Here is a 16950-nt window from a genome sequence, read left to right on the forward strand (position 1 = left end):
AGGTGGCCCATATGCTCTCGTCCACCTTCCTATTCTATAAAAAAAAAAAGATATAAAACCTTTTTATATTTTTATTATTAAGTGTTCCGAGCAACGTTATATCAAAATGTTGTGTTCCCCAACTTCAAACAAAGAGAACCACTGCATTATGGAATGAGGTCTACTGCATGCATACACTGCACGTCCTATTACCTACTTATCCTAGTTTCGTTTTTTGGACATTACGAGTCGAGTTTGCGATTTTTCTTTGGACTATGAATATAATTTCCGTGTACGTTTTTTTATGTTCGTAATTGTATCAAAAACTATATGATTATGATTCTTTGGGATCATATTATCTTATGGGTCAGTTTATTGAACCATTCTTATGTGTAGAACGATGAAGTCGGTTTATTTACAAAATATATATAAAAATATGTGTTTAATTTAAGTATTACCATAGAGGTTATTTACCGCGTATTAAAATGTTTTAAAGTCACAATACCATTTTTTACACTGAAGCATTTTTTAGCAGTAATATGTGTCAGAGAGTCAAGTTATTTTGATTCATGTTGATGAATTATAAACACATTTAAGCACATTAAACTCACCGATGCTCGTGGACTTCAATCTGCGATTTTAGGTTAAAATTAATATTCTATCCATTCATTTCGACATCAATATATACACTGGCCGCCAAAAATCGACCCACTCGTATTTTTTTACTTACAAAGTTGTTATCTTAACTATGCGACGACCTAGGTGGATTGTTTTACTTATGGGACATACATTTAACATTTTATTACCCACTTGATATTGATTTGGAGGAGTTGTAAGTGTTATTGAGGATATTTGGAATATTTTTAAAGTATTGATAAGAAAACGTTACTTTGTGCACAAAGTGCATGGTTACTTTATTTCCAGTTCTTAACGCGGAGTCATCTCGGTTCGATGTTTATTATTGATTAAGTGTATGAAACTTTGTTGAAACAATAATTTTAATAAGTTTAAACATAAAAAATGGATACTACTGAAGCAGTAGCTGCTCAAGTCGTAGCTCTTATTCATGAGGGGTTAAGTCAGCGAAATGTGGCTAGAACACTAAAATTAAGTCGTTCAGCGGTGCGAAGAGTGTACAAACGCTACTTGGAGACTGGGGAGTATCGCCGGAGACCAGGATCTGGCAGGGGGCGTGTCACGAACCCGACCGATGACCGTTTTATTGGTTTGACGTCTTTAAGAAACCGACATCTTTCGGCTGTTGACGTTCAAGGTAGACTCCGAGAAAGTCGTGGAGTGTCTGTGAGTAAAAATACTGTAAGAAGAAGACTTCGAGAGCAAAACTTAACCCCTCACAAGCCAGCAACAGGACCAAAACTCACAGCATCCCATCGATAAGCAACACTACAATTTGCTAGGCAGCACGTCGATTGGACACTGGACCAATGGGAGACAGTATTGTTCAGTAATGAAAGCCGAATGTCTCTAGTAGGCTCTGATGGACGACGTAACGTCATGCGAAGGCCAGGAGAACGCTACTCTCAGTGTTGCATTCGAGAAACAGTCCGATTTGGTGGAGGCTCTACAATGTTTTGGGGAGGTATTTCTTTGACGGGACGCACAGAGCTGGTTTTTTTCCGTAATCGTGCTGTTAATGCTGAAACTTACATAACGGACATTCAGGCTCCACAGGCTCCACCTCATGTGATGCCTTACGCTGGATATATTGGGGATAATTTCCAACTTATGCACGACAACGCACGACCTCACGTCGCTAGAATTGTTAAAGACTATCTCAGGGAAGTCGAAATTCCAGTTATGCAGTGGCCAGCCAATAGTCCGGACTTAAACCCGATAGAGCACCTCTGGGACCAGCTAAAACGTACGGTTCGAGCACGAAATCCAATTCCAGAAACCCTGAATCAACTGGAAGCTGCCCTAACTGAAGAATGGCAACGGACCCCACAGGAACACATTAAAAAGCTAATCAGGTCACTTAATAGGCGTATGCAGGCAGTGATTAGGTCAAGAGGAGGAAACACTCCCTATTAAAGTAAGATTTAGGCACCCAAATTTAAAAACAAACGGCACAATCGTTTTGTACACAAAAAAATAAAATTGCGTAAAATTTTGTGTTTTCGTGTTTTGTCACATATTTACCTAAAAACCTATTTTTTGCGCACTATTTCTGTTTTTGTACAATCCTACAATTGCATTTTTTCATTATCAATTTTAAAAATATAAATATGTGGTAGTTTAAAACCATACGATAGCTTTTTTACAAAAAATGTAGGTGGGTCGATTTTTTTGGAGGCCAGTGTATATACATAAACCAATAAACATAATAACAACAATTTGATTTAATTTCATTTGAGTTCATATAAACTTATTATTTATTACAGTAATTTCAATCCATTATTGTAGATCATAAACCTGCAATTCAATCATTGAGAGTAATTTTTATTTTCATTTCAAACGCAGCTATAAAAACAGTTACAAAAAAAACGGCAAGCAATTTAAATCTATTTTAATTAAAAATCATTTCTTGAAGACAACTATGTAACTATTTTCAATCGTCTTTCTCATACTATTCCCCCTTTTTATTGCGTTTATTTCTCACTGAAATGCGTTGCAATACCTTTCATTTATCACAACATTAAACGTTAATTTTCACGCGCCACATATTGTGCTTTGATGCTAATATGTTTTCCATATTTTAATCGCACGCTATACGTATATAAATTGAAGATTTTCCCTATTAAATGTATTTGTTTTGATATAACAATTTAATTGATAGCAAATATTTACAAATCTTTAGTAAATGGATCGCTGTTGAAAGTTTTCCTTTTAATCTTTCGGAAAGGTGAAATTTAGGTTTATCATTCAGGCCGCGGGATCCCGCTGTTTTTGGTAGGTATTCTGGCATTCAGCCAAAAGTCTTACTGAAGCCTATGCATACAAGCAATTTCGAGCGATAAATAATAAGTCTTTCACTACGGCAACTATTATGAAAATATAAAATACTGCAAGAGGAAATCTTGAAATCAAAGGAATTATAAGATCACAAGTATCAACTGCGGCGGAAATACTAGCTTTCTCATTAAGAATTATTCAGAACTCAACCGACCGGGCTGCGTCAAAGATGGGCTTGCATGTCCAATAAATTTCTTTTCAATTCTGCATTTTACTTGATTTTTCCTTCACTGCAGAAATTGTTTTATGCGCTCAATTTGATATGGTTTCCTACTCAAATACTTTTATGCATCTACACAGTTTACTGCATAATCTCTATACATATTAATCGAAACACAATACATGTACGTAAATACACGTTTTAAATAAGGTCAATTGGTTATTTGATAAAAAACAAATGACGAGTTTTCATTTTACTTTCGCCATATATATGAATCATCTTTCTTCTGGTTATATAAATAATAATTAATTTGACGAATTAATTACCAGACAATTCGTTTCAATTCAATTGATTTATTAATCAAGTTAATTATTAAATCAACTCACGGCTCAAATGTTTTAGTAAAAAAATATATAAATTAAAACTTTTATATTTTATTATTATTAGCGAATTGTGTATTTGTCCGTTGACATTTTATGAAACGATATGTTTGGAAGTTGGTGTCAAATATTTGACACCTGAATATTTTTTGTAATATTTAATTTATCATACCTGCTTCTATCAAACAATAGATAATCATTTGATGCAATTGGTATGTTTTCATAATATCATGCGGAAAGATTCATATTGTATAATATTATATCGAGCATGACCGATCGCAGACAGGTGATTCATGAGACAGAATCGAAGTTCGAATTATAGATCGATAGATTAATATATATTGACATATATTTCTCTAAATATGATTATATCGTTTGACCGATGCGGCCACACTAATCTCAGTAGACTAGCCGAACGCGCAGGAGATGTTATTATGTGTTTGAATATAATATAAAAATATAAAAAGCGAGTCGCAGATTCGGTCCTGACCCTAGGGCTATTGTCATACTTAATTTGAGGGGCATATAGAAATATTAGTTATTCCTTAAAAACAGGAATATTATTCTTATTTAAAAAAAAAACATGTACTAGTCCGCTACTTTCTTGTTTCGATGAGATTGTAATACGGCAAGATCGTAAAAGATTCAGAGAAACCAATGGTTGACGTGCTTAACGGCATGGTATAGTACCTTCTTAGCTCCGGCCGTAGGTATTAAATTTCTTTAAAAAAAAAAAACAATTTTATAGATCCAACTCGCGCTTCAAACCTTTATGATTCACAACACAACTTAATCTTTCCCGATACTATAATTATAATCGACAACACCCAGATATTAAAACGAGATCAATTACGGCTTCTCATGCAATTATGTTGTATTGTGCAATAAACCTTATATTTTTATTGATATTTATACTTTACTTTTATGCCTATTCTTATAATTATATAATATTTACATCATATACATATTTCTTAATAGGACAATCCAGTCAACTGGTAATGGGTTTTCTAATGACTTCTGCGCTTGCGTTTGTTGTTATGATTTCCGCTTTTAACAAATATAAAGAGAGTGAATATGTGTGCGTGTTAAGTATATTTTGTATAAAGTAATTTTTAGAAAATTTATAAGTTTCTTTATTGTTAAAATTAGTTGGGAGCAGGTACTATTTTTGAATATACAAATTCCTTATTTACCGATGAAATTTCAGGGATATAGGCAGGCAGAGAAAGAGACAAGTCTATAAAACCCAGATTTATCTTAAGAGCCTTTCGATAAGTATTAAAATATTACATGTAAAAGTTACATACTTTAAGCTTAGGGTACGGAAACAGCTTCCGTCGGTCGATAGAAAACTGTATTCTCAATAAGTATGAATACTTATATACATACCAAACGAAATGATGAAATCGAAAGTATGACACAAAAATGATTTGAAAAATAGAAAAAAAAATACAACATAGGAGGAAGGTGAAAGGCTTCAACGACAAAGAAACACTCCAATATGTTGATGGAAAATGTAATGGTTTTTTGTCTAGTATTAATGGAAACTTGATTGGGCTATCCATTGGGTACCATCTTTTTATAGCAATAAAATTAAAATCATCGTAAACGGCCGCCGTGATCGAAATTAGTCAGGACGACCCATTTATAACTTAAATTAAATTTTACACAATTTATTCAGTTGATGATCTGACCTTCTAAAATACCAACCCATTGTAACGCAAATACGCAGTTATTAATACCACTGTACCGTTAAGAAGTACTTTAAATAATACTAAGAAGAGTTATCAGGAGTTCGCACGTCAAGTTTATTTTGCAATGTATGAATAAAAACCTATTTTACTTTTAACATTTCTAAAGAATCTGGCGTCATTCAGCGGGGTAGTTTTCCTTTGTTTCGCGTTAAACAAGGCCAAGGCTGTGAGCTAAGTATACTTTGAAACAATGTAATTACATAGAAGCAGTACAGTGTCAAAGTAAAAATAGATTTTCGTAGATGCATAAAAACATTAACCTAATGGTTAATGTAATGTTATAAACCGCAACTTTAAATTACTAGTAATAAGCTATGACATTTAATGTGGTTGACGAAATAAAAAACGTTACGGGTGCTTTGTTGGACGTTTAATTCGTTAAATGTAAAATTTTAATTATAAGTTTTTTTTTTAATAATTTATATAATAGCAAGCCGAGATGGCCCAGTGGTTAGAACGCTTGAATCTTAACCGATGATCGTGGGTTCAAACCCGGGCAGGCACCACTGAATTTTCATGTGCTTAACGTGTTTATAAATCATCTCGTGCTTGACTATGTGAAGGAAAACATCGTGAGGACAGATGTGTATTCCACCAACCAGCATTGGAGCAGCGTGGTGGAATAAGCTCCAAAACCTTCTCGAAAAAGGAGAGGAGGCCTTATCTCAGCAGAGATGCATTCACAGGCTGTTACTATATAATATCGTTTCCCGTACCGTTGTTGCTTGATTCACAATTCGTCAAGTCATCCATTTGTTTTTTCTTTCATTAAATAAATTTAAAAGTAAAATTAGAAATAATAAGTTATTGTAATGTTTTTATGTTAAAAGTTCATTGTCAGTGTTTATTTTTTTCTGTATTACTTTTGTTTTCATTTGTTGATGGATTTTTTCTTTTTGGTTTATATAAATAGTTGCTTAATAAGTTATACTTTAAGTCAACATCTGCTTCTATGTTACAACTTTCATCGTAACTGTTCTTTTATAAGGCTATTGTTTGCTATAAATATCACCAGCTGCTTTCAGCGTCACGCCGTACAACGTGTCACGATGCTTACTAGAGAAATGTACTTTTGTGGTATCTTTCAAACAAATCACAGATGAGTATCCCTAATACCACACGCGAGCACTGTTTGTCGATTATGGTTGTGATCGAAACGCCGCTGCTGAAATATGTACTGACCGCTGATACTGTCTCGCGTTGAGACGTCGAGCGGAAGTGTACGCTGAAGTCGGAAGTCACATTTAATATCAGACCTTAACCTTATCTTGAACAGATACTCGTATGTCATCATCTATACATACGTCAATATAAAACGAATGCTTTTTTTATAAAATAGGAAGGCGGACGAGCATGTGGGCCACCTGATGGTAAGTGGTCACCAACGCCAACAGCATTGGCATTGTAAGATTTGTTAACCATGGCTTACATCACCAATGCGCCACCAACCTTGGGAACTAAGATGTTATGTCCCTTGTGCCTGTAATTACACTGGCTCACTCACCCTTCAAACCGGAAAACAACAATACCAAGTACTGCTGTAGAATATCGTATGAGTAGGTGGTACCTACCCAGACAAGCTTGCACAAAGCTCTACCACCAGTATTCTAAATCATATTTAATAGCATATTGGCATGGTTATAACACCTAAGAGCTGCCAACCATTTTGGAATTTTTTCAAATTAACCTAAAATAACAAAGACATATAATTAAATAGTACAAGTTCAAAGTATTATACGTGTAATACATACCATGGTTAAGCCGGAACTTGAGATGTTTCTCCATCACGGAACACGTGACGAGATTTGAGATCTCGTCCAAAGCCAGCGCGGCGCCAGTCGAGCATCGATCATCGGGACAGGAGACTTCGTACGCGCCATTACATACTTCGAATTCAACGTACGCTTTCATACACTGTGGAGGGAAAGAAATATTCATATTAAAACTGTTGTTACTTTAAAAAGAAATAAAAATAACAATTTTTTGTAAAATTACAGACACTATCTCTTTCAAGCTGTGGGTTCATAATAAACAGTCAGGCAGGCCTTTAATATAATGACTGCAGAACTCTAACACAAACAAATTATATTTTATTTATGTTCCTCTCTATTATAACTATATTAAGACAATACGTATACATAATTAATTTCAATACAATACGAGGTTGAGATATTTGATACGAATATGTTTTTATTCATAAAAAAATTACGTCCTACGATATTCAACTATCGTAAAACGGAAAGAAACGACAAGTGAACACTGTGTATGTATGTGTGTGTGACGATAGATCGAAATGTCAGAACTTTATATTCATCTATTCCCACATTCATGAATATCGCTGAAGTAGAAATGGGTACGGTCAGGTCAATGATACTATAAATGACGAAATCCTTACATATTAAAGATTGAGAAGACATTAAAGCTTAACGTTTTTTTTTTATAATTTAAGGTATTAAACGGGCTTTTCGAATATTACCGATTAATTAAACTCACTGTCCAGAAGCTATTTTCAATATATATTACACAATTTTAACTTTATATTATACTATAAAAAAAGATAAATTTCTTTATTAAACAGTAATAATACTATTTTTTTATATTATTATATATTAAAATGTTTACGAGTTCATATATATATATATATAGTTTTTAGCAGAAAAGAGTAGTTACTTTTTATATACTAAGTGTTAAAAAAATCGTATAAATAGAAGATTGAGATCCTAGCAACAATTAAATCATTGCCTTTTTGTCAGATATGTTATATATATATTTTCCTATGCTGAGCAAAAATCTCCTATTCCTTATAAATTTCGTTTACGGTACAAGTTATATATACTATTATTTACATAAGAATTTCTGTAATCATAAATGGAAGTCACGTTTCCCGTAACACATCATAAACAACATTAATCAGATAATCGTGTCTGCTAATTGCATCTTACATACTATCTCATGTGACTGTCGTATACTGTTTATATATGTAATCTGCATATTGTTTTCCTTCTCGATTAAAGTTATATATTTTAAAGATCTTCTCTCCATATTATATTATATATTATACACTATAATATATATTATACTCTTCCTATTGGTAACAGCCTGTAAATGTCCCACTACTGGGCTAAGGCCTCTTATCCCTTTTTGAGGAAAAGGTTTAGAGCTTATTCCACCACGCTGCTCCAATGCGTGGAATACATATATGGCAGAATTTCAGTGAAATTAGACACATGCAGGTTTATTCACGATGTTTTCCTTCACCGAAAAGCACGAGATGAATTGTAATCACAAACTATGCACATGAAAATTCAGTGGTGCTTGCCCGGGTTTGAACCCACGATCATCGGTTAGGATTCACGAGTTCTTACTACTGAGCCATCTCGACTCTTCTTATTATATACAATATTTATACACTAGCTTCAAACCAAGGCTTCGTCCGTATATGAGTTAAATGAGGGTAAAAGTTATCTCTATACAAAATTTCATCCAAATCCGTTAAGCAGTTTTTGTGTGATTGTGTAACTGACGTTCAAACCTACAAACTCAGATTCCCAATATTGAACGCTACGGATCGGAGGGATGTTAATAAAATTCGGCTTATCCTGAATCAACATTTATAATATTTATTCATTTCGAGAAATGAAGGATTGAACCTTTTCATATAGGTAGACACGGAATCAAACTAATACAGTAAGCAAGTTTTGAATAACTACAAAAGATATAATAAAATTGAAGTTTCTTATCCAAACGTCTAGAATAAAATCGCCGGTACATCTGAAATGACCACTGACTGACTGATGCAAGAAAGAAGTGATCACCAGTAGAGTTAGAAGAATTTATGTTTTGTTATTTTAAAGCCCGAGCCGGAGGACCTGATTATCTATAATGATTAGAGACATTTTTCAAGGACAGAAATCCGATAACCCTAAATCAATTAAATTCACTGGTAACGGATTATCAAATCAGGCACGTAGAACCATTAAACGACATGTATTACCTAAAGACACACTAGATAGAATACAAAAAACCGCCGAAAATATAATACAAAATTTACCAAATATTGTACCATTAAACACACAAAATTCTGATGATCTAACAACAATCACTCCAATATCTATTCTGTAAACCCAGTCAAATAATGAACCAGAACAAAGTAGAAGCTTAGTATCTCAACATTCTTTAAATATAAACTCCAATGATGATAGAAGAAGAGAATGGATACAACAAGAACAAGAAGACCTAATGTTTTGCTACTTTGTAGCGAAACGTGAAAATATGGCATATATTAGTAAACTGAAAGGAATTTTCAAAAGCAGAAATCCTAAAATTCACAGATTCAATGGAAATACACTGTCTAATCAAACACGCAAAATTCTGAAATCTGAAATATCATACGTCCAATTTTTTTTTACAATTAATAGGCCAGCGTTTAACCGTTGACTTGCCTGATGTTAAGCATCGACACGGCCTAAGATGTAGCAGGCTTGCCTATAAGAAACCTGTTTACTCGGGATTTGAAGACACCAACATTGTACCTATCAGGAAATACGGACTCTATTATACATATTTTTTTACTCAGGCAGAAATGTTTTTAATCATTCATTATTGAAAATATGGAACAAAAAAAAACTAAAAATAAAGAGGGGGGATAAAAGAGGCACATTTAAAAATAATAATAATAAGAATAGTTAGGAAAGTTTCATGTTAATCAATATATATTACTTTTTGTTTTCATTATTATATTAGTCAGTAGACAATAGAAAAAAAAATTATAAAAATAAAAAAAACGTTTATTCTTTAAACATTAAAAACTAAATGGGGTTTTAAATACTAGTTTTTCCCGGTGACCGGGACGGAGTATTTATTAAAGCCGACTCAAAACAGTCGAGAAAGAACAAACGTGATGTACAAATATATATTATAAGCAGAATAAGTCAATCTTTCCGAACGTCATACGTCAAGCTGTCAGATTGGTTTTAAAAAGTAATACACTTTTAACGGGAGGCAGCGCGAAATACGGTCAGGCTTGTCACTAATATCATTTTTATAATAATAATTTATAAACCATATTTTTATAAAAGTATTAAGTCAATAGTTCTTATATTTTTCCAATAAATGTAATAAAATTCATTTTGTTTTGTTTATATTATAATAATAGAATATAATATCCTGGGACAACTGATATACTTCATATACTACTTTTCTTTAGTAAATACATACTTATATAGATAATTATTAAAAAAGCCGAGATGGCCCAGTGGTAAGAACGCGTGAATCTTAACCGATGATCGTGGGTTCAAACCCGGGCAAGCACCACTGAATTTTCATGTGCTTAATTTGTGATTATAATTCATCTCGTGCTTTACGGTGAAGGAAAACATCGTGAGGAAACCTGCATGTGTCTAATTTCACTGAAATTCTGCCACAAGTGTATTCTACCAACCCGCATTTTAACAGCGTGGTGGAATAAGCTCCAAACCTTCTCCTCAAAAAGAGGAGAAGAGGCCTTTAGCCCAGCAGTGGGACATTCACAGGCTGTTGCGGATTGCGGATTGCGGATAGATAATTACACCCAGACTCAGGACAAACAGACATGTTCATGCACACAAATGTCAGTCCTGGGTGGGAATCGAATCCACAAAATTCGGCATGAAAGGTAAGTATCTACCAACCACGCCAACCAACCCGTCGTCTTATATCTAGCCACTTGACCCACGAAGAAGTAAACATTGTAAGTAACTACTAAAGAAGTATATACAAATTCATCATACAAATTAAGGTATTAGATCATCATTTGTTTAATATTCAACGATTCGAGACTTAACACGATATAATCTCTGCATTATCATGTACAGTTGAATTAGCATACAAATTATAGGAACACCGCGTAATAGAGTTTCCCATTACCGAGACATATGTCCAGCAGCGTGTTATAAGATTTCCTGCAACGGGCACATAAAAAATTCCGCCCATTAAATGTAAGGAACGTAAGGAAAATGAAAGGACGTTTGTTATTGTTTATTATTAATCAAGAGTAGGAAACTAATAATGAGTTTAAGAGCATGATGATTGGGATGGTTCCACAATTTAATTTTGAAAAATCAAATAAAAATTTACAAAAAATGCGAAAAGATTCCGATTGGCGCTTAAAATGCCGCCTCAACAAGACTTGCCGACCTGAGAGCGTACTCTCTTGGCTATACGCTTCTGCATATCTCGCTTAAAGAAAATAAATATACATATTTCATTCGTCTAAAACTTTAGAAATTATATAATTAAAATAAATCATAAAAGATTGTACACCCTACACCCATACTGATAAGTTCGGCTGTTTTGATAAAAACTGATTTCACTTTTTTTGTCACTCGCTCATACATAAATTGACATCCACGTATATATATATAATAATATTTATACATTTCCTGTTAAATTATAATTATATACAAAACCCCTTTTTGTCATTTTATCATATTTCTTAGTATTTAGAAATTCATTTATGATCAGAACACCATTGGATTACCGAAACCGAACCGAAACCGAAACAGCCTGTGAATGTCCCACTGCTGGGCTAAAGGCCTCCTCTCCTCATTTTGAGGAAAAGGTTTGGAGCTTATTCCACCACGCTGCTCCAATGCGGGTTGGTGGAATACACATGTGGCAAAATTTTAGTGAAATTAGACACATGCAGGTTTCCTCAAGATGTTTTCCTTCACCGTAAAGCACGAGATGAATGATAATCACAAATTAAGCACATGAAAATTCAGTGGTGCTTGCCCGGGTTTGAACCCACGATCATCGGTTAAGATTCACGCGTTCTTACCACTGGGCCATCTCGGCTTTTTTTGTATTGGATTACCAATACAACATAAACAACTAAAACAGGGATTGTATTTAAGCTAGGCTGAGGATTAAAATTACCGTCTTAGATAAAATTGGAAGAAGTATAAGCCACTTCATATAAGAATGCACCGCTAACCGTGGGATCTATGATATTATATATCTATGACAGAAAATACACATGGACCAGTTCACCCTTTAAGCCGGCAGTTTTGTATATAAAACCAGTTTTAAATACGAAACTTTTTTATGTACCGTTACGAGTAAAACTTAATGGTCCAATTTTGAATAAGAAAAACATGTATTGGGTATATATTAATACGTTTCAATTAAATAATAATAAAAAACACGTTTCGAATATTCCGAAAAAAAATTAATAACGAAATAACTGAAATCCTTTCCTTGGCATTACATTTTTAAGTTGTAATTTAAATAAAGGATTAAAAAACCATTTAATAACCGTCTACTTACATATATAATATTTTATATATATCAATATTTTTAATGTTTTATGAATATATTTTTGTGTACATATTTGTGTTGCTGTTGATACAATTTATTGATTAGCGCCTTCACGAATTTCTGTTAGCTGGAAGAGAATGCCTCTAGGCATTAATTAATCCGCCTCTTGTTCCAACTGTATATTGAGTTGGTCAACAAAGTTTATAAATAAAAAATAAATAATAATGCCATACGCTTAACAAAGTAATTAGTCAAACAGATCCTTTTAAAGAATTGATACTATCACTTTTATCTATTACAGAGACACAGTTTTACAAATTAATTTACTGGTGGTAGGGCTTTGTGCAAGCTCGTCTGGGTAGGTATCACCCACTCATCAGATATTCTACCGCAAAACAGCAGTACTTGGTATTGTTGTGTTCCGGTTTGCAGGGTGAGTGAGCCAGTGTAATTTCAGGTACAAGGGACATAAAATCTTAGTTTCCAAGGTTGGTGGCGCATTGGCTATGTAAGCGATGGTTGACATTTCTTAGAATGCCAATGTCTAAGGGCGTTTGGTGACCACTTACCATCAGGTGGCCCATATGCTCGTCCGCCTTCCTATTCTATAAAAAAAAAATTATAAAAGTTGCATTTTTAATAGCAAAGAAAAAAATAAAAATATTCAATACATCGTAATAAATATAAGAATCATTTTCCATTGTGCAATTTTACAATTTAATATTCACAAAAGACAATGTTCCGATACACGTTGTCGTCGCGTGCAGCGTGCAGTTACCGGAAGCGGTAATGGCTCAAATTACCCGGTAATATGTCGGTAATGGGGTTAAGCCTGGCTAATCTTGCATTAAAGTCGCTTTCATCGTGAGATGAGTAATTTATTTAAATTTATTCTCGTTTAAAGTTCTTATTCGATGTAATAGTGTACGTATTGTGAGACTTTGTTCATGTTAGATATAAAGACGAAGTTTTTCAACTTATATATTTACTTTGCTTTGTCGAAGGAAGCAAACAGATTGACAAGCCAATTACCTTCTACTTATTTTCACATATATTCCAAGAATAAAGAACAATAATGGATAAAATCTGTAGGCAGACGGAAAATGGGTCAACTGATGCTTAATGGTCACTATCGCCCATTGACATCGGTGCCGTACGAAATGTTAACCATTCCTTACGTCGCCAATGCATCACTAAACCTTGGGAACTAAGATGTTATATCCCTTGAGCCTGCAGTTACTGGCTTACTCAATCGGAACACAAAAATTATATGGTTACTTTTAAAAGTCTACATATTTACTGATATACAAAGACGCTTCGATTTGTTTTGGGAACTATGTACCACTTTCCTATTATATAACCGTGTTGTGCTATTCTTTAAGAATTTATTTCATATCTCACACTTGAAATGTTAAAAACCGGCTTACGGCGATACACAATTTTAACGCGTATATCCTTTAAATGTAATAATTATTATAATCAATGTCGTTTATTAAATTCTGACATTTCCCCAATGGTTCTGCAATATCGAGTATCGAGTCTGTCGTTACCGAATAGTTCAACTGGTTTCAATAAATTCTTACCATTCTAACTATTGATTTTCACGTGATACTCACGGAGAGAAATGTTTGAAATGATTTTGAACTCTATTATTAATAAAATATGGTTAATCTCGTACCAATTTTATATGAATGCCATTAGCTAAGAGAAAATGTATTTTTTTTTTCAATTGATTCTTTGACGTTTGTTATCAACAAGTTAGAATGCGTTGTAAATAATAATTAAAATAATGTAACATTAATGATAGCTTAGCCGCTTCATAACCAGTTACTGATTTATGTAATGCATACAGGTTAAATGCATTTACATTCTAAATAGCTGCTCTTAAATAAAACAATAATTTAGCCGAGAATAAAAACACATATTTCCTTCAACGCCGAGCACGAGATGAATTACAAACACAAATTAAACTGAGTGTACATTTTACTTGGTGGTGGGCTTTATGCCAGCCCAGTCTGGATAAGTACCACCCACTGCTCACATATTCTACCGCCTCTTGCAATACTTGGTATTGTTGTGTTTGGTTTGAAGGGCTTGGGCCAGTGTAACTGCATTGACGATGTAAAGGATGGTTAATTTTTTTCAGTGTCAATGTTTATGGGCCGTGGTGATCGGGGCCCATATGCCAGTAAGCCAACATATTTTAAATTTATAAAATCTATTTAATTTTTTGTAAAAAGTATTTTTTTGACACAAGCTAAACTATAGCCAAGCAGATTACCCTGTTCTTAAGGCTGAAAGACAATAAATCTGAATTTAACTATAATTGTACGAAACGTCGATGTATACATGTGTATGATTATGTTCATGATTTATTTCTTTATTTTAAATTTTGCAATAGTAAAAACGTATCGTGGCAATATTGTATTATCGATTCACGTCGAGTATAGACATCTGTTAAAATATTCAGAGGGTTAAAGAGAACTTGGCCTTTTAAGACTACACAGTCTTTGAACATATTAAGCTATAATTCGATCATATTAATTTTCAAAGATTCGACAAAATAAAATGACGTCTTGAAACTATATCGTTATATAAGTAAGTTATGACCGAGAGCAAATCATTAGTTACCGCTAATCCCAATGTTGTAGTAACCAAAGGATTTTATTTTCATGTTCATACTATTTTCTAGTACACAGTAGTTAAAATGAAGGGGTGGTGATAAGCACATACGTCCTTTTCTATACCGCTGAGAACCTGTATGCAAAATTCCAGGATGATCGGTTTAGTAGTTATGACGCGAAAGCGTAACAAACAAATAAATAAAATCACCTTCGCATTTATGATATAAGTAAGGATGCAAGTTATTCAAATATTATTTATGTATATTACATAAATAAAACATACTAATATATTCTTTAGAAAATAATTTTACCAACGATATAATTTTCTATATTACTAATTATATAATAAAGAATATCTAAAATACTTGATATATGTGTAAAATCGCGGATTGTCCGCGAGAACGCGTGCCAAAAGCAAACACGCAACCTATCGAAACAATGGATTATGTAACAATGACTCGAATGAAGAACGAAAAATGGTACATTATTCGGAATAACCTGCAGTGTACTTGACATTACGGTCAGAAATCGAAATACCGGTCTTTTTAAACGACCGGAAAAATTGCTTTTGAAACCAGTAATACGGGTGGAGTTGCGGTTTGTGACGTGTTGCTGTGAGGATATTACGATTCAGGGTTTTGTTTAAACGGTTTACGTTAACAAAAGAATATTTGCTTTATAAATGTAACCACAGCGAGAGACAACTTTGATACATTTAGTTTGTATATTTAGGCGTTCGATTATTCAAATATTTTCTTTTTATCCTACATTAAATTCACATTATACGAAAAAAAAGGCAGAAGCGATATGAATCCTCCTTTTTATAAGTGGGTTAAAAATAAAACTACATTCGTGTTGACCTTAACTGGGTTTCAAAAACAAAAGATCAAAACACACAACATAAAACAAACGTTTTTTTTCGAGCTGTTTTTTAAAATTTGAGATTGACAAGTTTAAAGTTGAAATTCGCGGAAATTTTTAGTTACTTTGAGTGATAATTTTTAAACATTGTTAGGTTTTAATCTAATTTTTAAGAAAGGGAAGATTGATTTAATCAAATGAACACAGTAGTTATATGTACAAAAAAGAAACCAAGCTCCTTAAAGACCCTTTTGAATCCTTGCTAACTAAACTAGTACCAGGGAAGCATAATCAAGTAAGAGTCAGGCAGTGGTTTACCGGTACACACGCACTCACCCAGATCTACATATAAGGCTAAATAAAACGATTGACGTAATTTTCAATGCTGTGTGCGCCACACTGCACGTTGGAAATGTACAAGTGTGCATTGGAGACCAGTTGCAAAAACCACTGCGTTGTAATGTTCTCCTGGTACTTGAAACATTACGAATAGCGGTTTTGTAAGTTTAAAAATATTATAAAAGTATTGTTTGTTTATTCTTCTTATTTATTAATAATTGTAAAAATATACTGGTATTTTAAATTAAAATTTAAGTAATTATTTTTTAATTTAGAATTTAAGTTAATTTGGTAACTTAACCTTGATTGACATAAGGTCTTTGCAATAAATAAATGGTGTTCCGCTTCCGTCTGGATTAAAAGTTAAAAATCTGGTCTAAAATCATTTTGCTAACTTGTACGGCCTGTTACAGAGGCTATATTTACTCAATCCTTTAACATTCTCATGTTGATTACACCAAACTTTCATTTTAATTTTAACAATTGAAGTCAAAGTGAAAATCGTATGGATGTATCTAATGAATGACAAATGATAATTGAAAAACAGACTAATAATTAACGTTCAAAGTCTATTTTATATTTAT

The 16950-nt window shown here is 33.2% G+C and overlaps 1 protein-coding gene across 1 annotated transcript in view; it reads right to left on the reverse strand.

Moving 5' to 3' along the window:
* LOC126774295 (uncharacterized) overlaps window positions 1-16950 on the reverse strand; it is a 148426-nt gene that overhangs the window by 32509 nt on the left and 98967 nt on the right. Inside the window, exon 7 of the mRNA XM_050495749.1 lies at window positions 6998-7160. Within this exon, the coding sequence (XP_050351706.1) occupies window positions 6998-7160 (163 nt within the window). The remainder of the gene's footprint in view (window positions 1-6997; window positions 7161-16950) is intronic.

This window comes from Nymphalis io, chromosome 16, assembly GCF_905147045.1.
Source record: "Nymphalis io chromosome 16, ilAglIoxx1.1, whole genome shotgun sequence".
Taxonomy (NCBI): Eukaryota; Metazoa; Arthropoda; class Insecta; order Lepidoptera; family Nymphalidae; genus Nymphalis; species Nymphalis io.